This window comes from Somniosus microcephalus, chromosome 2 (assembly GCF_052327205.1).
Source record: "Somniosus microcephalus isolate GS21.2 chromosome 2, FLI_Smic_1.0, whole genome shotgun sequence".
Lineage (NCBI taxonomy): Eukaryota > Metazoa > Chordata > Chondrichthyes > Squaliformes > Somniosidae > Somniosus > Somniosus microcephalus.
In genome coordinates this window covers 25,694,815-25,722,244 of record NC_140988.1, presented here as the reverse complement: position 1 = coordinate 25,722,244, position 27,430 = coordinate 25,694,815, and the positions used below count along the sequence as shown (strand labels likewise).

The following is a 27,430-nucleotide window of genomic DNA, read 5'->3' as shown; positions in this document are numbered from 1 at the left end:
ATTGGAAGAGAATTGTCCTGTTCTTTGAATGTTTTATTAATCCATGTAGAAGATCATGTCCATTGTGCCCCTTAGTGGGCGGAATCCGCATTGCGACTCTGGGAGGAGCTCATCAGCCACTGGGAGAAGGTGATTGAGGAGGATTCTTGCAATGACTTTCCCTGTGGCAGACAGCAGGGAGACTCCTCTGTAATTACCGCAATCGGACTTGTCACCTTTCTTGAAGATGGTCACGATTACGGCATCTCTGAGATCCCCTGGCATGCTCTCCTCCTTGAGTTCATGTATTCGCGTCAATAGTGCTTCTCCATCGTGTTTTAGTGCCTCGGCAGGGATTCCGTCTGCTCCAGATGCCTTGTTGTTCTTCAGTTGTCAGATGGCCTTTTCAACCTCATGCCGGGCTGGGGTTGTGCTGAGGTGGTGGAGGGTAGCATGCTGATGGATGGAATTGAGGACACTCGCGTCGAAGACAGAGTCTCGGTTAAGGAGATCTTCGAAGTGCTCCTTCCGGTGGGCACTGACTGCCTCTCCGTTCTTGGCCCGCAGTGGGGTAGGACCTTGGGTGCTTGGGCCATAGATGGGCTTGACTGCGTTGAAGAATCCACGCACGTCGTGGTTGTCAGCTAGGTTCTGGATTTCCTGTGCTTTCTCCACCCACCATCTGTTCTTTAGGTCGCGAGTTTTTTGTTGGACCTCAGCCTTCAGGCGTCTGTAGAGCCGCTTTCTTGCTCGCGAGTTCTGTTGCTGTTTCCAGATCAGGAATGCCTTGCGCTTGCGGCTTATTAACTCTTGGGTCTCCTAGTCGTTCTCGTCGAACCATGATCTTCACTGCACGTCAATTACAAAAGAAATGCAGGGAACAGCACCAACCGCTGTACATGGCCTTCTTTGACCTCACAAAGGCCTTCGACACCGTCAACCGTGAGGAATTATGGAGTGTCCTCCTCAAATTCGGCTGCCCTCAAATGTTTGTCACCATCCTCCGCCTGTTTCACGACGACATGCAAGCCGTGATCCTGACCAACAAATCCACCACAGACCCAATTCACGTATGGACTGGGGTCAAGCAAGGCTGTGTCATTGCACCAACGCTCTTCTCGATCTTCCTGGCTGCAATGCTCCATCTCACCCTCAGTAAGCTCCCCACTGGAGTGGAATGAATCTACAGAACAAACAGGAAACTGTTCAATCTCCGTCGCCTCCAGTCTAGATCCAAGGTCGTCCCATCCTGCGTCATCGAATTACAGTATGCAGATGACGCTTGCGTCTGTGCACACTCGGAAGTCGAACTCCAAACCATCGTCAACACCTTCACTGAAGCGTATGAGAGCATGAGCCTCACACTAAATATCTGTAAGACAAAAGTCCTCTACCAACCTGCTCCCGCCACACAGTACTGCTCCCCGATTATCAAAAGCCACGACGAGGCCTTGGACAACGTGGACCACTTTTCATACCTCGGGAACCTACTGTCAACAAGGGCAGACGTCGATGACAAAGTCCAACACCGCCTTCAGTGTGCCAGTGTAGCCTTCGGTCGCCTGAGGGAGAGAGCAGTAGTGATACCCGCCCTCCTGTATGCTTCAGAGACATGGACCATGTACAGCAGGCACCTCAAAGCACTGGAGAGGTACCACCAACGCTGCCTCTGCAAGATCCTGCAAATCCATTGGCAGGATAGATGCACCAACATCAGTGTTCTCACTCAGGCCAACATCCCCAGCATCAAAGCTTTGACCACGCTCAATCGGCTCCGATGGACGGGTCACATTGTCCGCATGCCCGATACCCGATACGAGACTCCCAAAACAAACGCTCTACTCGGAGCTCCAACACGGTAAGAGAGCCCCAGGTGAGCAGAGGAAACGCTTCAAGGATACCCTCAAAACCTCCTTGAAACAGTGCAACATCCCCACCGACACCTGGGAATCCCTGGCCCAAGACCGCACAAAGTGGAGGAGAAGCATCTGGGAAGGCGCCGAACACCTCGAGTCTCTTTGCCCGGAGCAAACGGAAGCCAAGCGCAAACAGTGGAAGGAGCGCACGTCAACCCAAGCACCCCACCCACCCGCCCCTTCAACCACCATCTGCCCCACCTGTGACAGAGACTGTAGATCCCACATTGGACTCATCAGTCACCTGAGAACTCATTTTTAGTGTGGAAGCAAGTCATCCTCGGTTCCGAGGGACTAAGAAGGAGAAGAGTCCATGTAGCGTTTGTTATTTTTGTCCTTTAAGTCCCCCTGCCAACAACATAACTCTTTCAGAGGCACTCAGCCACCTGCAGCGACGAGCAGCAAATTGGGCCAATTCTGGTTTCCAGATGTCATCTTAATATCAATGATAGGAGTCTGCCCTGACCACTTGATTGATAAAACCAGGTCAAATTACAACTTTCTTTGCCTTTTGAACCCATTTTTAGTCAATCAAGGTCTAATACAACTTTATGCAAGTCCCAGCCAGTTCTAAAACTGAAGGATATACGAGGCTCAATCAAACAGGTAAGTAACTTATTTAAACTTAAAATAAACAAAGTTAAAAGAAAAGTTAAATTAGGGAGTTCAATCAATAGCGCAAAAGTTAAAATAAGTACTGAAAAACACCGTTGCAGCTTGATGGGTTGAATGGCATGTTTATGTGTCATGTAATTCTATGGAAGAGAACAGGGAAAATGAAGGGTAAAAAGGGGTGGAGGAGGGAGGGCGAAAAGAGGCAAATAGCTAAATTATAATGACTGGCCTTCAAAAGTATTTAATTAGCTGTGAAGTGCTTTCAGACAACCTGAGATCATGAAAGGCAATATATAAATGCAAATTAATTCTTTGTTTGGTGAACAGATACCCGTGATCACCTCGAGTGGATTAGTGCCACACCCAGCCATGACACAAGGTTTCTCAGCTGAACAAAAAAATGTGAATCCTAGCAGATCTCAATGGACATTGATCACAGTGAATCAGATGTTTTATAAGAAGACAGGTGTTATGCCAAGTTGTATTCCCAGGAGCAGCAAGCAATGGAGGCAACCTGTAATCTGGAAGCATGGGATCTGGCAATACTGCAATGGGGTCTCAGGATCCAACAGTATTCTTTTGGGGTGGGTCCCAGGGCCCAGGAGCACTGGGAGGAAGCTCCCATGCATCAAAGAACAATAGAGGGAGGTCCGGGGACACTGGGACAGCTCTTAGGATCAGGGAACACTGAGAATGCACTTCAGGGGTTTGTGAGCACTGAGGAGTCCTGAGGTCCAGCAGGACTAGGAGAGAGTTTGGAGCCTTGGTGGGGTGGAGTTCATCAATTCTGGGGGTTACTGGGATCTGGCAGTTTGAGAGAAGTTACCATCTGCAGAAGAGGGTCCTGGAGAATGGGACCCAAACTGCCCTTGGTCCTTTACGAACCATCAAGCCCCAACAAACGTTCCCTTTAAGCTTCATCAACATAAATGTCCATAAACAAAATTTAACTAAAGTTTTTAAATTTTAAAGAAAATTCATTAAGCCGCAATGCTTCTTCAGAGAAGTGATGTTTTAAAATAAATATTCAACAGCAATCAGTTCTCTAGTAAAAAAAATCTTGGTTTTCTTTTCTAAGCAATGCTATTCACATGTGACGCTACTAACAATAAACAGTATACAGTCCCCACCACGTACACCATCCTGCTTATCCCAGACAGCCGCCTGTATCGGGCAAATGGCACTAACCATTTGCCACTACCATAGGCATCAAATATAAAGGTGCTGCGTAAAACATATTAAGCGCGACGACTATTTTGAGCAGTTCAAACCCCTGTCATTAGTTACTCACTGCTACAGGCTATTTCAGATCTAGTATTGTGCAACGAGAAAGGGTTAATTAATAACCTTGTAGTAAAGGGGCCTTTCGGGAAGAGTGACCATAATATGAAAGAATTATATATTGAGTTTGAAAGTGACTTAGTTAAATCTAAACAAAGTAAACTCTTTCGTATCCGGCACCTACGGGACCAGGATGGTGCTGGTTGATTAAAACTTCCGGATAACGGAGAGGTATACCTACCGAGGCAATTTATATATCGGCCGACCTCAGACCAGAAGAAGGGACATGGAGTGACAATGGTCCAAGGTACGAGAGCCCTGTTACACAGCCACAAGTGCTGGAGCCCCGATCTCACAGCCACAAGTGCTGGAGCCCCGGTTACACAACCAGAGGTGCAGGAGCCATGGTTACACAGCAAGAGGTACGAGAACCCTGGTTACACAGCCACAAATATACAGTATACGGAAGTCGCAAAACCTACTCCTGAATTTTGCCGATTAGAGAATTCCGGATAATTAGGTGCCATTTAAACGAGAGTTTCCTGTACGTAGATATGAGGGGCGAGTTGGCTAAGGTAGATTTGGAAAGTACATTAAAAAGGTATGACAGTGGACAAGCAATGGCTAGCATTTAAAAGAATTAATACATAAAGGAATGTAGATTTGTTGTAAATTAAGGCACAAAAACCCCACAGGAAAAGTGGTCCAACCGTGGCTAACAAAAGAAGTTAAAGATAGTATTAGATCAAAGGAACAGGCTTATAATGCTGCCAAAAATAGTAAGCCTGAGGATTAGGAGGATTTTAGAATTCAGCAAAGGAGGACCAAGACATTGATAAAGAAAGGGAAAATAGAATGAGAGTAAACTAGCAAGAGACATAAAAACAGACCGTTAAAGCTTCTATAGGTATGTAAAAAGGAAAAGATTAGCGAAAGTAAATGTGGGTCCCTTCCAGACTGAGACAGGAGAAATTATAATGGGGAATAAGGACATGGCAGAGAAATTAAACAAATACCTCATGGAAGAAGACGCAAAAAACTTCCCAGAAATAGTGGAGAATGAGGAACTGAAAGAAATTAGTATTAGTAAAAAAAGTAGTGCTGGAGAAATTAATGGGACTGAAAGTCGATAAATCCCCTGGACCAGATGGCCTACATTCTAGGGTTCTGAAAGAGGTGGCTATAGACATAGTGGATGCATTGGTTGTCATTTTCCAAAATTCCATAGATTCTAGAATGGTTCCTATGGATTGGAAGGTAGCAAATTTAACCCCACTATTTAAGAAAGGAGAGAGAGAGAAAACAGGAACTACAGTCCAGTTATGCTTGACTAATCTACTGGAATTTTTTGAGGATGTAACTGGTAAAATAGATAAGGGAGAACCAGTGGATGTGGTGTATTTGGACTTTCAGAAGGCTTTCGATAAGGTCCCGCATAAGAGATTAGCTTGTAAAATTAAGGCACATAGGATTGGGGGCAAGGTATTGACTTGGATAGAGAACTGGTTGGCGGACAGAAAGCAAAGAGTTGGAATAAACGGGTCGTTTTCCGAGTGGCAGGCAGTGACTAGTGGGGTACCGCAAGGATCGGTCCTAGGACCCCAGCTGTTCACAATATATATTAATGATCTGGACGAGGGAATTGGATGTAATATCTCCAAATTTGCAGATGACACAAAGCTGGGTGGGAGGGTATGCTGTGAGGAGGATGTCGTGAAACTCCAGCACGATTTGGACAGGTTGGGTGATTGGGCAGAAACATGGCAAATGCACTATAATGTGGATAAATGAGAGGTTATCCACTTTGGTGGCAAAAACAGGAAGGCAGATTATTATTTGAATGGCAATAGATTGGGAGAAGGGGAAGTGCAAAGAGACCTGGGTGTTCTTGTGAACCAGTCGCTGAAGGTAAGCATGCAGGTGCAGCAGGCGGTTAAGGCGGCAAATGGTATGTTGGCCTTCGTAGCAAGAGGGTTCGAGTACAAGAACAAGGATGTCTTGCTGCAGTTGTACAGGGCCTTGGTGAGACCACACCTTGAGTATTGTGTGCAGTTTTGGTCGCCTTACCCGAGGAAGGACGTTCTTGCCATGGAAGGAATGCAGCGAAGATTCACCAGGCTGATACCTGGGATGGCAGGAATGACGTATGAGGAGAGATTGTGTCGATTGGGCTTATACTCACTGGAGTTTAGAAGATTGAGAGGGGATCTCATCGAAACCTATAAAATTCTGTCAGGCCTGGACAGACTAGATGCAGGAAGGATGTTTCTGATGGCCGGGGAGTCCAGAACCAGGGGTCATAGACTAAGGATAAGGGGTAAGCCATTTAGGACTGAAATGAGGAGGAATTTCTTCACCCAGAGAGTGGTGAACCTGTGGAATTCTCTGCCACAGAGGGCGGTGGAGGCCAGTTCATTAAATATATTCAAGAAAGAGTTGGATATATTTCTTAAGGCTAAAGGGATCAAGGGATATGGGGAGAAAGCAGGGACAGGGTACTGAATTTGGATGATCAGCCATGATCTCATTAAATGGCGGAACAGGCTCGAAGGGCCGAATGGCCTACTCCTGCTCCTATCTTCTATGTTTCTATGTTTCTAGCCTGACATCAGTAGTTGGGAAAATGCTAGAATCTATTATTGAGGATGTGGTAACAGGGCACTTCGAAAATAATAATAGGATTAGACAGAGTCAACACGGATTTATGAAAGGGAAATCATGTTTGACAAATGAGTTTTTTGAGGTTGTAACTAGCAGAATAGATGAGGGGGAACCAGTGGATGTGGTGGATTTGGATTTTCGGAAGGCATTCGTTAAGGTGCCACATGAGGTTATTTAACAAAATTAGGGTTCATTGGATTGGGGGGTAATATACTAGCATGGATTGAGGATTGGTTAACAGACAGAAAACAAGGAGAGTAGGAATAAACGGGTCATTTTCGGGTTGGCAGGCTGTAACTAGTGGGATATTGCAAGGATCAGTGCTTGGGCCTCAGCTATTCACAATCTACATCAATGTAATTGTGGTAAACCACTGTTATACCTGTCTGTAGAGGTATGTGTATTCCACTAGGTACAGGTCTGGACATGCCTCGGCTGACTCCTCCCACTATTCCAGGTATATAAGTGACTACCTCCCAGTCCCTTAGTATTCTGGACGGGTCGACCACTCGAGACAAGACCTTCATTCTTTAGTTAATAAGAGCCTGATTGTTACTCGCTCAACCTCAGTCTTTTGAGTAATTGATGGCGCATCAGTAATATATCCAAGTTTGCCGATGATACAAAGCTGGGTGGGAATGTAAGTTGTGAGGAGGATGCAAGTCGGTTTCAAGGAGATATAGACAGGCTAAGTGAGTAGGCAAGAACATGGCAAATGGAATATAATGTGGAGAAATGTGAAGTTATCCACTTTGGTAGGAAAAATAGAAAAGCAGAGTATTTTTTAAAATGGCGAGAGATTGGGAAATGTTGGTGCTCAGAGGGACCTGGGTGTCCTTGCACACGAATCACTGAAAGTTAACATGCAGTTACAGCAAGCAAGTAAGTAAGAAAGCAAATGAAATGTTGGCCTTTACTACAAGAGGATTTGAGTACAGGAGTAAAGAAGTCTTACTGCAATTATATAGTACCCTGGTGAGACCAGACCTGGAGTATTGTGCACAGTTTTGGTCTCCTTACCTAAGGAAGGATATACTTGCCATAGAGGGAGTGCAACGAAGTTTCACCAGACTGGTTCCCGTAATGGGGGGATTGTCCTATGAGGAGAGATTGAGTAGACTAGGCCTATATGCTCTAGAGTTTAGAAGAATGGGAAGTGATCTCATTGAAACATACAAAATTCTTACAGGGCTTGACAGGGTAGATGCAGGGAGGATGTTTCCCCTGGCTGGGGATTCTAGAACCAGGGGTCACAGTCTCAGAATAAGGGGTCAGCCATTTAGGGCTGAGATGAGGAGAAATTCTTCACTCAGAGGTGGGGAATCTTTGGAATTCTCTACCCCAGAGGGCTGTAGAGGTTCAGTCATTGAGTATATTCAAGACAGAAAGCGATAGATTTTTGAATATTAAGGGAATCAAGCGATATCGGGATAGTACAGGAAAGTGGAGATAAGGTAGATGATCAGCCATGATCTTATTGAATGGTGGAGCAGGCTCGAAAGGCCAAATGGCCTACTCCTGCTCCTATTTCTTATGTTCTTATATTTGATAATTTTATTGTGAATTTTACAACAAAAAGTTTAAATCTTATTCTGGACATTAGAAATTTCAGTTACTTAGAAAAAATGGCTAACATGGTGAAGGAAATGCTTAACTTTGATAGATAGGATTTCCTATTATAAATGTTTATACAGGATTTTCAAAGTTAACTGTTGACAAAGTAGCATGACTAAAAATTGTGATAGCAGGAAATGAGGTTTGTGGACAGGATGTGCGCAAGATTTTTTAAATAATAGATTCCTATATCTTTAAAAAATAGTTGCAGCTGCTTTATACAACTTATTTCACCATTTTACTTTGCAAGATGTGTATAGGAGAGTGCATTGGGTACAGTTTGGGTAGGACTGGTATAAACAAATGAATACAAAGTAAAAGATCAATTTCAGACACAACAGAAAGATGGAATAATGCATTTTCAAACTTACATTTTCTGAAGGACCTGCGCCATCACAACTCCACTTGTCAAATCATCTATTTTCTTGCATGGCACCTGCACACCAAATGTCTGGACCTAAAAGGCAAAGAATAGAAACCATTAAAGTTTATGCATATCTACAGTTTATTGTTTAATCTGAAAAATAATCAGATTTCTCTGTTTTTCTATATTTGCTAACTTACTGGCACATTATTTCTTTTGCTGTAGGTTAATAACAATGTTCTACAATTATAGTACTGTTTTCCTTTGTGTAGCTGACACGGTCTTTCAGAGGTTGGGAACGGGGTCTCTGGGAGCATGTCAGTATTTGTAGGGGGTATCAGGGAGTGCATTAATATTTGAAGGTCTGCCACAGAAAGATTTGGAAAAACAACAATTTGCATGTAATGTATCTTTGATGTATAATTTGCTGACGCAATAATGTTTTTAACACTAATCTACTAAATGAACAATAGCAAATTTAGCAATGCAACAATGATTGAGTGTGACTAAACTGGTGGGCCACTGGATGTATTTCAACAGACAAATCCTCACTCATTTACTTCTCCACAAACAGGACAATTGTTTCTCAGACATTTAAAATTTACAACTGTTTTCAGATATTATAATGCTGAAACTTTGCTTTTCCTTTCAACGACCTTGCTGACCGCTTTACTTTTCAACACGTCCTGATCAATAACTACCCCAGTGTTGTACTGTATTTCACAAAGAATGTACACTTAATGCGATTTAAATACTGCTATATACTTTAACACAAAGGTTGTGACAGGATTTCCAATTAGTTTGCTCCCAAACATTTTGTGGGGTTGCTGAATTTGCCATTCTTTTGAGATACTAAAGAGCCAAAATTTAACAAAGAACCAATTACAATTTGGAATATTTCCCAATGCTCTTCAATCATGCAGTCTGCCATAATCAGCTTCCACATGCAAGCTTCCTATGAACCAAATCTTAACCTTTTGTGCAAAGTTTCTGGGATAGCGGGCCACAGGGCAAACAGAAAACCCTTGCACTGCTTAGGAATACACTGGAAATAGTACGGATATCACCGTATACTTCAGATCAGCAAACTGGCAGAAAAACATATAGATACAGGTACACTATCCCTTATCCGAAAGCCTTGGGACCAGCTGAGTTTCGGTTTTCGGATTTCAGAAGGTAGTATTATAAGACTGGGAAATTTGTATTTAATATAAATTTTAAAAGTTCAGGCTACCTCTTGCGACTGTTCTGTGTCTCAGTCCCCTTCCTGCTTCTCTGGAAAGCCGGATATCGTCTGACTCCTACTAAGCTGGCCTGCAAATCAGGTCGGGTGGGGGGGGGGGGAAAAGAAAAGAATATCGGACGGGCCGCGGTTCAGGTCGGGTCGGGAGAAAAGAATATCGGACGGGTCAGGGGTCAGGTCGGGTCGGGTCGGGGGGGGGGGGGGAAGAAAAGAATATCGGACGGGCCGCGGGGAGAAAAGAATATCGGACGGGCTGCTGCAGCTATCGGACCAGCCGCTGTATTGTTGGGTTCACTCTCCCGGTACCTCCTTCACACTGCCCGGCTCGGCCTGCAATCTCCTACCCAGGAGGGAACTCGGTGACCCTCTGCCCTGCTCAGCGTAAGTCGTGCGCCACTCTGGTCATGTCGTGCGCACGACTTACGCTGAACGAAAAAACTTTTGGTTTTTAGAGGTTTTCGGAAGTTCGGATAAAGGATAGTCTACCTGTATAAAGATAGATTTTTGTTAGGCAAGGGTTTTAAGGGATATGGAGCAAATGCGGGTAAATAGAGTTGAAGTACAGATCAGCCACCAGCATTGATAAAAAGAGAAATCAGCTATTTGGGATGAATAGTTCAAGGGAGTACTTCCCAGATGCTAATTAGTTTGTACAAACCATTGGTCCATATCCACTTTGTGTGTCGTGTGCAGTTCGATGCAAAGTACCACATTCTGGCTAAGATTAGAAATGGCATTGGGCACTTAAGCTGCAAGGAGGCCATGAGGAAAGGATATTAAGGAAAGTTTAAGTTGGAAAAAAAGCAGTATAACAATTAACTTATTGAGATGTTTAAGAGAACAGTAGTAGACAGGTACAAAAAACAATCAAAATGGCTAATTGAATATTGGCCTTTTTCTGAAGGGGGCTGGAATACAAAGGGGAGGACGTTAAGCTTCAGTTGTAGAGGGCCTTGGTCAGACCCCGTCTGGAGTACTGCGTTCAGTTTTGGGCACCACACCTCAGGAAGGATATATTGGTCTTGGAGGAGGTGCCATGCAGATTCACCAGAATGATACTGGGGCTACAGAGTTAAATTATGAGGACTGTTCGCAACCTAGACGCTCTATTCAACCGGAGCTGAGATTCCAACCCCATATATTCTCCATCACAAAGACTGCCTATTTCCACCTCTAATATCGCTCGCCTCCGTCCTTGCTTCAGCCCATCTTTTTTTAAATTCATTGATGGGATGTGGGCGTCGCTGGCTAGGCCTGCATTTAGTGCCCATCCCTAACTGCCCTTGAGAAGATGGTGGTGAGCCGCCTTCTTGAACCGCTGCAGTCCATATGGTGTAGGTACACCCACAATGCTGTTAGGAAGGGAGTTCCAGGATTTTGGCCCAGCGACAGTGAAGGAACGGCGATACAGGTCCAAGTCAGGATGGTGTGTGGCTTGGAGGGGAACTTGTAGGTGGTGATGTTCCCATGCGTCTGCTGCCCTTGTCCTTCTAAGTGGTAGAGGTCGCGGGTTTGGAAGGTGCTGTTGAAGGAGCTTTGGCGAGTTGCTGCAGTGCATCTTGTAGATGGTACACACTGCAGCCACAGTGCACCGGTGGTGGAGGGAGTGAATGTTGAAGGTGGTGGATGGAGTGCCAATCAAGCGGGCTGCTTTATCCTGAATGGTGTCGAGCTTCTTGAGTGTTGTTGGAGCTGCACTCATCCAGGCAAGTGGAGAGTATTCCATCACACTCCTGACTTGTGCCTTGTAGATGGTGGAAAGGCTTTGGGGAGTCAGGAGGTGAGACACTCGCCGCAGAATTCCCAGCCTCTGGCCTGCTCTTGTAGCCACAGTATTTATATGGCTGGTCCAGTTCAGTTTCTGATCAATGGTTACCCCCAGGATGTTGATAGTGGGGGATGCAGCGATGGTAATGCCATTGAATGTCAAGGGGAGATGGTTAGAGTCTCGCTTGTTGGAGATGGTCATTGCCTGGCACTTGTGTGGTGCGAATGTTACTTGCCACTTGTCAGCCCAAGTCTGAATGTTGTCCAGGTCTTGCTGCATATGGACACGGACTGCGTCAGTATCTGACGAGTCTCGAATGGTGCTGAACAGTGTGCAATCATCAGCGAACATCCCCACTTCTGACCTTATGATGGAGGGAAGGTCATTGATGAAACAGCTGAAGATGGTTGGGCCTAGGACACTGCCCTGAGGAACTCCTGCAGTGATGTCATGTGATTGAGATGAATGACCTCCAACAACCGCAGCCAACTTCCTTTGTGCTAGGTATGATTCCAACCAATGGAGAGTTTGAGCTGAAACCCTCATCCATGCCTTTGTCACCCCCATACACTACTATTCCAATGTTCCTCCTGGCCGGCCTCCCATCCTCTGCCCTCTAAACGTCAGCTGATCCAAAACTCAACTGCCGATATCTTATGCCACACTAAGTCCTGCTCACCCATCACCCCTGTCTTCATTGACTTTCAATGGCTCCTGGCCCCAAAGCCTCAAATAAATTTGTGTTGAATTCTTCTCATTAAAATGACCAATGCCTCTGCTTTTCTCTCAAATAAAATAAATTCGGTGAAATGTGTAGCCAAAAACACTAAAATCATTGCATCTTGAAAACGACATTCAGAAAACTGCTGTAAGACCAAGAAAAATAAAATTTGCAACCAAAAGTGTACAGGACAGAAGACAGCTAGTTGGCCAATGTGCCAATTGCTAACCCTACCCTTTTCCTATATCTTTTATATTCTGCTCAAAATACTTCATCAATTCTCTTTTAAATGATATTATAATATGTCTCAAAAGCCACTTGTGTTGAAAAAAGATTTAAACTTACCCCTTTGTTCCCCCAAAACTTGGTAATCAAAGAGTGAAGTGCATACTTGAACAGATGCAATTGTTATAGGTAACTTCGATTTCGATTGGGAAATTTATAAAGGGTGCACTAGGAGTGAAAATATGACCCTTGCCACAATGTTGGATTGTTACATGGAACAATTTGTCAAAGAACCCATGCAAGCAGAGGCAGTTTTGGACCTGCTATTAAATAATAACCAGTATATGGTTGAGCAAGTCAGGGTCAGAGAACAGCTTGGCAACAATGACCACAATATGGTAAAGTCTAGGCTTATGATGGAAAAGATGATGAATATAAAGAACCATTCAATTTTAGAAGGGCAGATTTTGAGGGGGGAGGGGAAGCTAAGGAAATCAGACTGAATGGAACAGTTAGGAGGGAAAAGGAAAAAAGTGGATCATGTTTAGTGAGCCTATACAGAGTACGGAACATAAGCATAACACTACAGATGAAGGGTAACAGCAGGGAGAGGGTTAAAAAAAGATTACACCTAAAGAATAAAGCTATAGGTAGCATGACAGACGAAGAAGATTATGAAAAGGTGAAAGGAGGTTACAAAACATGAGAATAGCAGGAAATTTTAATTCAAAATTCTATAAATATATTCACAGCAAGCAGGCGACAAAGGAAACAATGGGGCCACTGAAACCTCACACATATGACATGAAATCAAGTGACTGTTGGGAGACATGAGCAGGAAAAGGATGAAATGTATTTTAAAAACAACAGAGGTTGAACAGAATTTCATGCTTTTCCTGTCTCTACTAGAATGCATGCCAGGCCTCAAACACCTGCATTCTTATCGCATCCATTATGAAAAAGCCCATACATGATATTGCATAGTACTGTGTTGGGACTTAAATGAAGTGGGTTCGATGACCAGGAATGAGGAAGGCAAGATGTATGGGAAAGTGAAAGGAAACAGTACGAAATGAGGTGCATGTCAATCAATAGTATAACTTTACCCATTAGATATATACACACACACATCTTGCAGTTTAGAGAGGTAGTTGCACGCCTTACAAGCACATTTAGATTAGTGATTCGTAGGTCAAAAGGCTTGATGTGCCTCAATAATCCCGAGACTCGATGTTAGCGAAACAAAACAAGGCTTTTATTAACTTAGAAGATAACACGCAGTGGAGAGAGGTATCTTCCCTGGAGGTCTGCAGTACTGGCTGTGAGGCCAGACTGAGCTGGCTTACATAGAGGCCAGGTATGGGCGGAGCCCTACACACAACACATTCCATACATTCCAATACACAATACAATGGTGAGGAGAAACCTGAAACCAACCACAGTCACAGGCAATACAATGGTAAGGGGGAACCTGAAACCAACCACAGTCACAGGCAGTGATGAATGGAATATTTCATCACATTCACCCCTTCTATAGATTTAGTCTGTTCGGGGGTTTGGTAGTCCTCTGCGACCGACGTGGCAGTTGTGGTGTCGCGGGTGTCGGCTGGGTGTCCCCGGTGGCCTCCTGGGTCTCTGCCGGGGGTGCCGCCAGGGTTGTTGAAGGGGTAGTTGGTGGGGGTGCCGTTGGTCGATGTTCTTCCGGGGGTGATGAAAGAGTAGTGGGTGGGTAAGAGTTGCTGTGGTCGTTGTTGCTGCTATTGCCGTGGTTGTTGTCGTTACCGGCTGGGGCGACGTCTTTTATTGACACGGTGTCCTCCCTTCCGTCGGCGTGCCAGACATACGCGTATTGGGGGTTGGCGTGGAGTAGGTGCACTGGCTCCACGAGAGGGTCCGTCTTATGGCCCCTCACATGCCTTCGCACGAATACCGGACCCGGGGTGGAGAGCCATGACGGCATGGATACGCCTGAGGTGGATTTCCGGGGGAAGCTAAACATTCGTTCATGAGGCGTGGCATTAGTGGCAGTACACAATAGCGACCGCATCGAATGGAGCACATCTGAGAGGACTTCCTGCCAGCGGGAGATAGGGAGGCCCTTGGTCCTTAGAGCTAGAGTGACTGCTTTCCATACTGTCCTGTTCTCTCGCTCCACTTGACCGTTACCCCGGGGGTTGTAGCTGGTGGTACGGCTCGTGGCGATCCCCTGGACAGCATGTGCTGGCGTAGCTCTTCACTCATGAAGGACGCCCCCCTATCCGTGTGGATGTAGCTCGGCATACCGAACAGGCAGAACAGGCTGTTGAGGCATTTAATGACCGTGGCGCTGGTCATGTCTGGGCAGGGGAAGGCGAATGGGAACCGGGAGTATTCGTCCACAATGTTCAGGAAGTAAACATTGCGGTCGACGGACGGGAGGGGGCCCTTGAAATCGAAGCTGAGCCGCTCAAAGGGCCGTGTAGCTTTGATTAAGTGGGCTCTATCAGGGTGGTAGAACCGAGGCTTGCACTCAGCGCAAGTGCGGCAGTTCCTGGTCAGAGACCGAACTTCCTCAATCGAGTAGGGTAAGTTGCGGGACTTTATGAAGTGGAACAGCCGCGTGACCCCTGAGTGGCAGAGGTCGTTGTGGAGGGTCTGTAGCCGATCCCCGGTGGCGCTGGCACACATCCCTCGTCAGAGGGCATCTGGGGATTCGTTAAGGGCCCCTGGCCGGTAAATGATGTCATACTCGAAGGTGGAGAGCTCGATCCGCCACCTAAGAATCTTATCATTTTTGATCTTCCCCCTCTGTTTATTATTGAACATAAACGCTACCGACCGCTGGTCGGTAAGTAGGGTGAAGCGTTTGCCGGCTAGGTAGTGGCGCCAGTGGCGCACTGCCTCCACGATGGCTTGGGCCTCCTTTTCCACGGAGGAGTGTCTGATCTCGGGCCCTTGGAGGGTCCTCGAGAAGAAAGCTACGGGCCGCCCCGCCTGGTTGAGGGTGGCCGCCAAGGCAAAGTCAGACGCATCACTTTCCACTTGAAATGGAGTGTTCTCGTCCACTGCCTGTAGCGTGGCCCGCTCAATATCCTGCTTAATGCTTTTGAAGGCGGCGTGGGCCTCAGCAGAGAGCGGAAAAGAGGATGCTTTCAAGAGGGGGCGGGCTTTGTCGGAGTAGTTGGGGACCCATTGGGAATAATAAGAACATAACCCCAGGCACCTTTTCAGGGCTTTGGGAGTGTTGGGCAGGGGCAGCTCCCGTAGGGGGCGCAATCGGTCGTGGTCTGGTCCGATTTCCCCATTCTCCACCACGCTGCCTAGTATGCAGAGGCGCGTGGTGTTGAAAACGCACTTGTCCTCGTTGTAGGTGAGGTTGAGTTTTTGTGCGGTTTTCAGGAACCTCTCAAGGTTCGAGTCGTGATCCTGCTGGTTGTGACTGCAGATGGTGACGTTGTCGAGGTAGGGGAAGGTTGCCTGCAAGTGGTGGTCATCGACCATGCGATCCATCTCCCTCTGGAAGACCGAGACCCCATTCGTCACCCCAAAGGGGACTCTGAGGAATTGGTAGAGGCGTCCGTTCGCCTCGAAGGCGGTGTACGGGCGGTCCTCTGGTCTGATAGGGAGCTGGTGGTACGCTGACTTGAGGTCGATGGTGGAGAACACCCGGTATTGGGCGATTTGGTTCATCATTTCTGATATGCGGGGTAGCGGGTAGGCGTCTAGTTGGGTGTACCTGTTGATCGTTTGGCTATAGTCGATCACCATCCGTTTCTTCTCGCTACCCCTTACCACCACACCACTTGGGCGCGCCACAGGCTATTGCTGCATTCAATAATGCGCTCTTTCAGGAGCCTGTCTACCTCGGTTGCGATAAACCGCCTGTCCTCCCAGCTGTACCTCCTGCTTTTGGTCGCTATTGGCCGGCAGTTAGGGGTAAGGTTCGCGAATAGCGACGGCGGCTTTACCTTCAGGGTAGCCAGGCCGCACACTGTGAGGGGCGGCTGGGACCCACCGTACTTGAGCGTGATGCTTTGGTGGTTGCACTGGAAATCCAGGCCCAAGATCACGCTCGCGCATAGATTCTTCATGATTAATACTTTAAAATTATCGTATACAGTCCCGTTAACGGACAATTGTATCGTGCAGTAACCCAGAATGGTCGATGTCTGGGTTTTATCAGCCATAGAGATGGTACCCCGAGTAGGGACCACCTTTAGGGAGAGTTGTCGTGCCAGTTCCGGGTGGATAAAACTCTCCGTGCTTCCACTGTCAATTAAACATTTAACCCCGCACCCGTTTACCTCGATGTCCACCATTGATTTGGATAGCGGGTGGGGCCTTGTCTGGTCCACTGTGACCGATGCCACTGTAGGGCCCTGATCGAGACAAGATGGCGTCCGCGCTGTCTGCTCACAAGATGGCGGACCCCACGAGGTCGGGCAAGATGGCGTCCAAGATGGCCGCTCCCACGGCGCACACGCGGCGGTGGCGGGTTTTGGTTTTCCAGCGGGGTTCCCTCTGCACACCTTTCCAAAGTGCCCCTTCTTACTGCACTTAAAGCAGGTGGTGCCTTTCGCCGGGCACAGGTTTCTGGTGTGCTTTGGCTGCCCGCAGAAGTAGCAGTTGGGTCCCCGACGCATCGCGGCTGTCGTAGGGCTTCTGGGGGGAGAGCGGGGCCCCGACGGTGTCGGGCTGCCGGGCGGGGAAGATGCCTTCCAAGATGGCGGCGCCCTTGGTGCACACGTGGCGGCGTGGACGGCGCGGGCTGAAGAGTAGGCGTCCGAGTTTCTCTGGGCCACATCCAGGGATCGCGCGGTGTCCGCAGCCTGTTTCAGGTCCAATCCCGTTTTTTCCAGCAGTCTTTGCCGGATGTAAGTGGAGCTGAGGCCTGTGATAAAGGCATCGCGAACAAGCTCGTCAGTGTACACTGCGGCTTTTACATCTCGGCACTTGCAGTCTTTGCCAAGCATTTTCAGGGTGCCTAGGAACTCCTCCACCGATTCCCCAGGTCGCTGTGCGCGAGTGGCGAGCAGATGCCTAGCATACAGCTCATTCGTAGGCTGCTGGTAATGCGCCTTTAAGATGTCGCAGGCGGCCAGGTACGTGTCGGCGTCTTGGATGAGGGGGTAAACCCGGTGGCTTACCCAATTCCGCAGAATTCCGAGTTTCATACTCGCAGCGTCCGTAGCGTCTTCGACGGCTGCGGAATTGTCCAGGAAGAATTCCATACACATAAACCAGTGTCCGAAGCGTGCCGATGCGTCCGGAGCACGCTGATCCAAATCCAAACGTTCGGGTTTCAGGAGTTGATCCATTGTGTTGAAAAATAAGTTAATAAAATTGATGTGCCTCAATAATCCCGAGACTCGATGTTAGCGAAACAAAACAAGGCTTTTATTAACTTAGAAGATAACACGCAGTGGAGAGAGGTATCTTCCCTGGAGGTCTGCAGTACTGGCTGTGAGGCCAGACTGAGCTGGCTTACATAGAGGCCAGGTATGGGCGGAGCCCTACACACAACACATTCCAATACACAATACAATGGTGAGGAGAAACCTGAAACCAACCACAGTCACAGGCAATACAATGGTAAGGGGGAACCTGAAACCAACCACAGGCAGTGATGAATGGAATATTTCATCACAAGGCTATTACAGTAAAAAGTGGTGAATTGTAACGGGACATTGAGCTCAAGTGATGTATAGAAATATAGGAGCAGGAATAGGCCATTCAGCCCTTGAGCCTGCTCCGCCATTCAATATGATCATGGCTGATCCTCTATCTCAATACCATATTCCCGCTCTCTCCCCATACCCCTCTGTCTAGCCCGGTTAGAATTTTATACGTTTCAATGAGATCCCCTCTCATTCTTCTAAACTCTAGTGAATACAGGTCTAGTCGACCCAATCTCTCCTCATACCACTGCCCTGCCATCCCAGGAATCAGTCTGTTGAACTTTTGCTGCACTCCCTCTATAGCAAGTATATCGTTTCTTAGGTAAGGAGACCAAAACTGCACACAGTACTCCAGGTGTGGTCTCACCAAGGCCCTGTATAACTGTAGTAAGACATCCTTGCTCCTGTACTCAAATCCTCTTGCAATGAAGGCCAACATACCATTTGCCTTCCTAACTGCTTGCTGCACCTGCATGTTTGCTTTCAGTGACTGGTGTACAAGAACACCCAAGTCCCTCTGGACATCAACATTTCCCAATCTATCACCATTTAAATAATACTCTGCCTTTCTGTTTTTCCTACCGAAGTGGATAACTTCACATTTATCCACGTTATACTGCATCTGCCATGTATTTGCTCACTCACTCAACTTGTCTAAATCATCTTGAAGCATCTTTGCATCCTCCTCACAACCCCACCTAGGTTTCATGTCGTCAGCAAACTTGGAAATATAACATTTGGTTCCCTCATCCAAATTATTTATATTGTGAATAGCTGGGGCCCAAGCACTGATCCCTGCGGTACCCCACTAGTCACCGCCTGCCACCCCGAAAAAGACCCATTTATTCCTACTCGTGTTTCTTGTCTGTTAACCAATTTTCAATCCATATTACCCCCATCCCATGTGCTTTAATTTTGCACACTAACCTCTTGTGGGACTTTATCAAAGGCCTTCTGAAAATCCAAATACACCACATCCACTGGTTCTCCCTTATCTATTCTACCAGTTACATCCTCAAAAAACTCCAGTATGTTTGTCAAACACGATTTCCCTTTCATAAATCCATGTTGACTTTGTCTAATCCCGTTGATATTTTCTAAGTGTCCTGTTATCACATCCTTTATACAGGAAACTTTCGATTAACCGGCCCCATAATAACCGGAAATGTCAGTTAACCGACAAAATTTAGGAGTCTGTTTTAGCTAACTTTTATTACTTGCACAGCAACAAATTGAGGAAGGCAAGGGTTTGGCTGCAGCTGTTGCTAAGCTACAGAGACGCTTGCAACTTCTGGACGTTGTTCTGAAGCCGTTGCTAAGCAACAGGGTTTGTTGCTTCATACGGAGCTCTAAGGTCCGTATCTTTCACTATAGCGTTCGGTCATCCGGAATTGTTGCTGAACCGGCACCACGTCGGTCCCGTCCGTGCCAGATACCAGAAAGTTTCCTGTAATAGACTAGCATTTTCCCTACTACTGATGTTAGGCTAACCGGTCTGTAGTTCCTGGTTTTCTCTCACCCTCTTTTAAATAGTGGGGTTACATTTGCCACCCTCCAATCTACAGGAACTGTTCCATAATCTATAGAATTTTGGAAGGTGACAACCAATGCATCCACTATTTCCATGGCTACCTCTTTTAGTACTCTGGGATGCAGATTATCAGGCCCTGGGGATTTATTGGCTTTCAGTCCCATTAATTTCTCCAGCACAATTTTTTTACTAATACTAATTTCCTTTAATTCCTCCTTCTCAGTAGGCCCTTGGTTCCCTAGCATTTCTGGGAAGTTATTTGTGTCCTCTTCCGTGAAGACAGAACCAAAGTATTTGTTTAATTGCTCTGCCATTCCTTGTACCCCATTATAAATTCTCCTGTTTCTGACTGCAAGGGACCTACATTTGTCTTCACTAATCCTTTTCTTTTCACATACTTGTAGAAGCTTTCACAGTCCGTTTTTATGTTCCTCGATGTATAATCGATAGACCTCGTTTCTCAGATCAGGTGCGCTTGATTTTGTAAGTACTTTACCTTATTTGAAGGATTAAACTTTGAATAAGTGAAACTCTGTTTGTGTGTGTGTATTGTCTTACTATCATTGAATGAACTGACCTAAAGCTAGCTAGCTAACAGGACCAAGGGATAGCAAATAAACTGAAGAAATTCTGTGTCTGTGTTCACGAAGAAGCTGAGTTTCTGGAAGGAGGGGTGCACATTGTGGAGTTTAGGATTATCCTTATCCTTCAGTTTAATGTAGGCATGTGGACTCAAGAGATAGAGACATATGATTAACAAACACACTAATACAACCTATTACATGCACTGTTCATGAGATCAGTGCCACTTATACTCAGGAACAAAGAATTCATCAGAGATTCTCAAGCTGAACCCTCTGACCACTCACAGTAGCTCTATGCATGAGGATTTCAGTAGCAGATGAGTTGAGGCAGGGGTGGAGTCGGACGATGTTACGGAGGTGGAAATAGGCAGTCTTAGTTATGGCGCAGATATGTGGTCGGATATCAGCCTGCACCTCATTGTTGGGTCTTTTATCTGTGTGCCTGAAGTGTGATTTAATCCAATTTAATCCTTACCACTACTATAACCGAAACATCTAAATAATGCTAGCTACTCCACCTTGCTTACTGACTCTTACACACAAGTACAAAATAAATTTCAGTTAAGCCAATAATTGATAAGCTGAAGTTAAAGAAGAACAAAACACCAGACCTAAATGGACTTCTTACAAAAATATTTAAAGAAGTGGCTCCTGAAATCAGTCACATCCTTGCCACTATCTTTAGTGAATCGTTCGAAATACTCCCCAAGGATTGGAAAGTAGCTAACAAAACACCAATCTTTAAAGGAGCACAGGGGTGATCCAGAGAATGACAAATTTAACATCCATTAGGTCATTGGAAGGTACCTTGAAAGAGGGGATAATGAAACACCTAGGCAGATATAGTATGGCAAGAGGGATGGAGGCATGGATTTATGCAAGGAAAGTTTTGCCTCGCAAGGTGTTCCAGTAGGAGATCTTCAAGGAATGGTCAACTTTTTTGACAATGGAAATTTTATGGATGTGATTTATTTTAGCAAGGCTTTCGATACCGTGCCATATAAGCGATTAATCCACAAGGCAGGAAAGCATGGATAGGAGACAAGGTTCTGAGGTGGAAGAAAAACTGGCTAAACCAAAGGCAGCAAAAGGTGATTGTAAACACAGCTGCGTCAACGTGCAAGGGTTCACTAGATGAATGCCACAGGAATCAATGCAGTTTATTTGGACATGAAGACAGAAAGAAAGCTGTCTAAATTTATAGACAACACCAAACTGGGAGACAGGGGATTGCAAACAATATCAAAGAGGCAAACTAAATAGGTTGAGAATATGGGGTCTTCAATGATAAATAGCATTTAATGTGAAGAAATGCAAGGAAACAAGATTGGGAAAAGAAAGTTAAAAAGTGGGAATACAAACTACAGGAAACTTTCGATTTACCGGCACCTAAATAACCGGAAATCTCGGTTAACCGGCAAAATTCAGGAGTAGGTTCAGGCAAGTTTTACTTCATATTGTACTTGCCTTCCTCGATCTGTTGCTGTGCAAGGGTGTGGCTGCAGCTGTTGCTAAGCTACAGAGACGCTTGGAACTTGTGGCCATTGTTCTGAACCTGTTGCTAAGCAACAGGGTTTGTTGCTTTATGCGGATCTCTCGGCTCTCCGTATCTTTTACTATAGCTTTCGGTTATCCGGAATTTTTGATGAAGCGGCACCACGTCGGTCCCGGATAAAAAAAAGTTTCCTGTATACAGCTTTTGGCTACAGGGCACAACACAAGAGGAATCTGGTGGTATCGGTGGATAGCTTACTAAAACCAACAGTGCAGTGTGTGGCAGCAGTAAAGAAAGCTAAGCTGATCTAGAGATGGAGAAAGAAATAGAGTGTAAATCGCAGGAGCCGTTAGGCACTGGTATGACAATACAGGAAACTTTGTTATATCCGGCACCGACGGGACCGAGCTGTTGCCGATCTATCAAAACTGCCGGACATACAAAGTTAATGTTGAAGCATACGGAGGTTTTCATCTCCGTATCTGACAACAAACACTGTTGCTTAGCAACAGCTTGTAAACAGTCGGCCCGTACCTTGGAAGCGTCTCTGTAGCTTAGCAACAGCTTCAGAGACTTTCCAGAGCCCGACTGTTGAAAACAAAGCCACAAGAAAAAAAACCTAACAAAGCTGCTCCTGATTTCTGCCGGTAGATCGAGGTTTCCGGACATACAACCTCCGGATAAACCAAAGTTTCCTGTACCTGGAGTACTTTATACAGTTCTGATCTACGTTTCTGTGACCAGACCTGAAACATTGACTCTGTTTCTCTCTCCACGGATGCTGCCTGACCTGAGTGTTTCCAGCATTTTCTGTTGTTGTGTCATATTTCAGTTGGGTTTGCTGTTTTTGATGGTTTTGTCTTTGAAAGCAATGAAACAGGATAGAGGACTATAGCTTGATTCATATCTACCACTGTTACCCTCTGGAACACAAAGATATTAACCTCAATGGACCCCAGTAAATTGCCTTACAGGGCAGTGTTGTCCAATATATTAGCCACTAGCCTTATGTGGTTAATTGGGAATCCAGATGTGGCTAATTGTATTTTTGATTAGTAAACAAATAATGAGTAATAGACACTGTCGTTGGGCATGTGATCTGAAAACTCATATTTGTGTACTTTAACTATTTTGTGCATTTGTTGGTAAAATGGAAAGACAAAAATAGAGTGTAAGAGTTTTTTGATCGTTGTACATGCTTTACTTCCTTGGATACTGCTTAATGGTTATCTGCTAAAATGGTGTGTAATATGGGTGAAAACACCAGACCTCAGCACCATGGAAGCACCAGCAACATTGCATAGAGAGAGGGGAATTATCATTGTGGTCAACTCAACCAATTGGAATAACTGCTCCAGGCCAGCACAAGAAAGCAAGCCTAATCAATAATGAACAGCATCATGGCAAACAGCAACCAACTCTGAATGAAGAGCAGGAGCAGGTCTGGCAGGTTTTCTTGTGCAAGTCAACATTCTCAGCAATCACTCTGATGAAATCAAAGTAACGCTCGCAACTGTCGGGATAAGAACCTAGAGGCTGCACTAAGATGTGCCGTGTCTGATGAATTCATAACAGAATTCCAAACTTGAGAAAAACTGCAAAATTTTGCACTGAATGGTGGTAGATATTTGTTAAGCAAATATATACATAGGGCCAGAAATTCGGGTCTCCACGGGTGAGTACACACGGGGTACTCACCCGTAAGCCCAATGGAAGTGCCGGTTTCCTGCATGCACTGTGCATGCGTGGGAAACCGGCACTTCAGTTCCCCTGAAAGCAGGGGTTCAGAGTTTGAACGCGTGTGCGGGAGAGGCTGCGCGTGCGCATCAAACTTAGGTTTTTTTTGCCGGTTTTCCCGGGAGGGTAAGTCTCCAGAAGTTACACATTTAAAAAGCAGGTGTAAGGCCTGCTTTTTACAAGGAAAGTGGTGAATTAATTAAAATTAAAACATTTTTTCCACAGGTTTATTATTTTTATAAATACTTTAAAGCAAGGTAAGTTTATTTTTAGCCCCGTTAGAAAATAATTATTTTTTTCAAAAATGTAAATTATTGTTTAAAATAGTTATTTCATGTAATTTATAGTTTATTTAAAAAATATGTTTTTTAAAAATTTATTTGAAGATTTAATGATGTTTTGGGGCCCATAGTATTTCTAAGTTTTGACAGCTCTTCCTGTCAATCTTATGAATGGAGCATTCCCTGCTCCAATTGGCGCCCCATGGCCCACGTGATCCCAGGGGACACATCGAACTAACTGCGTCCCTGGGATACGCAAGCACTGCGCGCCGGCAGCTGGACCAGGCCCCGGATCAGAATTCCACGGGGGTCCACAGCACAACGGCCGGCGCACTAGGTAAGTGCAGGTCGGAGGCTTGCACCCGCGGGAAGCCCCCGACCCGAATTTCTGGGCCATTAAGTACATTTACCTGTATTGTGTGTGAGCCGTTTTCTTCTAAAATGAGTGCATGTGGTTAAAACTGTGTTACCGTAGCCACGCCTGTAGCTGGTCAGCAAATTCGATTGGACAACACTGTTACAGGGTCTGGGGCTGGCACTGCTCATTTCGCAGCCATGCAAATTTTGCATGATTCCGACTGGTTTAACAGTTGAGAGTTTTAGGCAGGATGTAAAATTACAGAATGGGTAAGTACAATTCCACTTTATTGTAGAATCATTCTTTCCTAGTTTCTGAATTTAAAGTTCCAGTTATTGCTTAGAATTGGGGTGTTGGGGGAGGGGGGGGGAAGAGAAGGATTGTAAACATCATGATCATTACCATCCCCTCCAAACACCAAAGTTTTTGAGAAGTATAGTTTTGAGGCAGTAAATTGGGTGGTGTAGAGTTAAATGTTGTCCCTCGACTCAGACATCTGGTTTCAAATCCATTCAGATGAGAAGAGTCTCCTCTCTAATGGGAGGGGAAGTGGGCACAAGGCAAGTCTGCATCAGTACAAAATTAAACCCTTTAGTCCTGCTTGAAAACATCAAAGTAGCAAGCTATAGCATAATTCAGAGCTCATGCATTATCAATTCTTCCGACGCCTCATTTGCTTAAGTACACTTTCCACAAGCCTCAGTGACTGGTCAACAAGCTCTCTTCTCTACCTTTGGACCTGCACGGCATTCATCCACACTCAGAACACAATCTCTGTCTGTCTAATTAAAAGAAATCTCTTGATAATACACGTCTACATTATCAATCATTACATAGCACAAATAAGACCCATAAGTGACAATGTGAAAAGTACAAGAAAAAAATAAGTTAATGGAATCAAACCAGCTCCTATACTGAAGAGGATGGAAATTAATACAACATACAGGGGGTACTGAGTGTTCAGAGTTCTCAACTGCTTTGAGGGAACGACAACCCAAGTGAACTGTAGAAAGCCCTATGTGGGGTAACTAGATTTCCAAATGCATTTGACAAAGTTGCATGCAAAAGCCTCAAAGCTTAAACCAAATCTGTAGGGTAAACCTTCGGAATGGTTAAGAAAAAGGTCAATGGGTAGAAAACAATGGATAATTGGTACAGGAGTTACGTCAGGTGGGACTCTTATTGAGTGGGGTGCCCCAGGGCTCAATGTTGGATACAGAAAGTCAATGCAAATTAGTCACATTTGCAGTCGATATCAAACTAGGAGCAGCAGAGGGGGAGGCAGCTCAGATATTACAAAATGAGTTGGACAAAATGTTCACATGGGTACAAAAATTGCTGATGAAATTTAAAATAGACAAGTGTAAGTAACCTGCACGTCAGAAGGAAAAATGGGTGGCTATATTCCATGGTGTTGAAATAGCTAAGAATGAAGTTGAGAGACCTAGAATTCTTGGTAAATGCGACATTCAATATGTCCAACAAAGCTAATAGAATGTTGAACTTCATTGCCATTACAGTAAAATATAAATCAGATGAGGTAGTGATTAAAATGTGCAGTGCTCTAGTCAGACTGCACCTTGAGTAGTGTTCAGTTCTGATCACTGAGAAACAAAGAAAACATCAAAGTGCCAAAAGCTGTGCAAAGAGCCATGAAGCTAATCCCTAGTGTAAAGGGTCGGAGTTGTAGTGTATGTACCTTTAAGAGTCCCTGTGTACTGTAATACCGGTAGTGACCACTCGGGCATATAAGCCTGTATAGCGTCTTGTATCTTATAGTTCACCTCCAGACTTTGTTCAGTAAACACCTGTTAAACCAACTCCTGCATTCCGTGTCTTCATTAACACACGGATACAACAGGAGTTATGAGGAAAGACTGGTGATACTTAAGGTTTTTTTTATTCTGGAGAGGAGGCATCTGAGAGATGACCATATAGAGATATACAGTAAGAAATGGTAAATCCAAAATATTACTTTAAGTTAAACTGCCATGAAGGGCAGAGGTGTTCTAACTACAAAAGGTAAATTTAAGACTGATATGAGGAAGTTCCTCTTCACACACAGAGTGGTGAACACATGAAATGGATTTTCAGACAAAGTAATGAAGGCAAACATCCTGGAATTGATGTAATAATGGAGGTAAATGTAGGGTATTTCTTGATAGATAAATTAAGATGGGCCAAATGGCTTTCTTCAGCTGTTGTGATCTTGCTCGGCCTATCAGCTTAGCACAAGTATAGGATCCCTTCAGGTCACTTTATCTTCCTGTCTTGGCAGCAAGTTTACAAAAAAAAATAAACTAGGTAAATATGATTGCACCCAGACACCCAACTAGTCTGAGATAATCACATGATCATTAATGTACCATCAGCAATATGACTATTATTAATTCTCGGGATGTGGGCGTCGCTGTCAAGGCCAGCATGTATTGCCCATCCCTAGTTAGTCTGAGAACGTGGTGATGGGCCTTTTTCTTGAACCGTTGAAGTCCATATTCTTTGCAATGGTTTGATACAATTCAGTGGTTAATTAAGAGTCAACCACGTTGGTGTGGGTCTAGAGTCATATATAGGCCAGACCATACCCAGTAACAATACTGTACCTTCAGTTTTCTGGGCACTACAGAGCACTCCTCCCAGAACTTGTTTCATTTGTGTTATGGGGCAATCAGACCCAAGCCCATTGCTTCCTCTTTTTTCCTCCTGTGATTCCTTTGTCATTACTATTGCTAACCCAAGTGATCAAAACTGGACTGTAGTGCAATTATTTGTGGGCCACGTGCCATTTTAATTATTGTACTCTTCATTTGACTTAGCTGAATGTAATAAGTACCCAATTCTCTTTTTAAACACTCTCTCGGCCCCTCCACTGCCTCTGTATTGTCAAACTACTTAGCCAACATTCAGTCCTGGATGAGCTGTAATTTTCTCCAATAAACGTTGGGAAGACTGACATTGTCTTTGGTCCCCACCACAAACTCAATTTTCTTGCCACCAATTCCATCGCGCTCACGGTCACTGTCAGTGTCTCAGGCTGAACCAGACTGTTCGTAACCTTTACGTCATATTTGACCCCAAGTTGAGCTTCCGACCCCATATCCTCTCCATCACCAAAACCGCCGACTTCCACCTCCGTAACATCGCCCATCTCCACCACTGCTTCAGCTCATCTGCTGCTGAAACCCTCATCCATGCCTTTGTTACCGTTAGATTCGACTATGCCAATGCGCTCTTGGCCAGTCTCCCACCTTACACCCTTCATAAACTTGAGCTCATCCAAAACTTTGCTGCCCGTATCCTAACTCGCGCTGTCACGGTCACCCATCATTCCTGTGTTCGCTGACCTACATTGGCTCCCAGTCTGGCAATGCCTCGATTTTAAAATTCTCATCCTTGTTTA

General features: G+C 45.3%; 1 protein-coding gene across 7 annotated transcripts in view; it reads right to left on the bottom strand.

Annotated features, from left to right (window-relative positions):
* Positions 1 to 27,430, bottom strand: part of hook3 (hook microtubule-tethering protein 3) — a 127,473-nt gene that overhangs the window by 98,331 nt on the left and 1,712 nt on the right. For all 7 annotated transcript variants that reach the window (XR_015080978.1, XM_086007766.1, XM_086007748.1 and 4 more), the window contains exon 2: positions 8,438 to 8,523. Coding sequence is in view for 6 of the 7 variants with exons in the window: in XM_086007766.1 (XP_085863892.1) it covers positions 8,438 to 8,523 (86 nt within the window). In the remaining variant the exon portion in view is untranslated. The remainder of the gene's footprint in view (positions 1 to 8,437; positions 8,524 to 27,430) is intronic.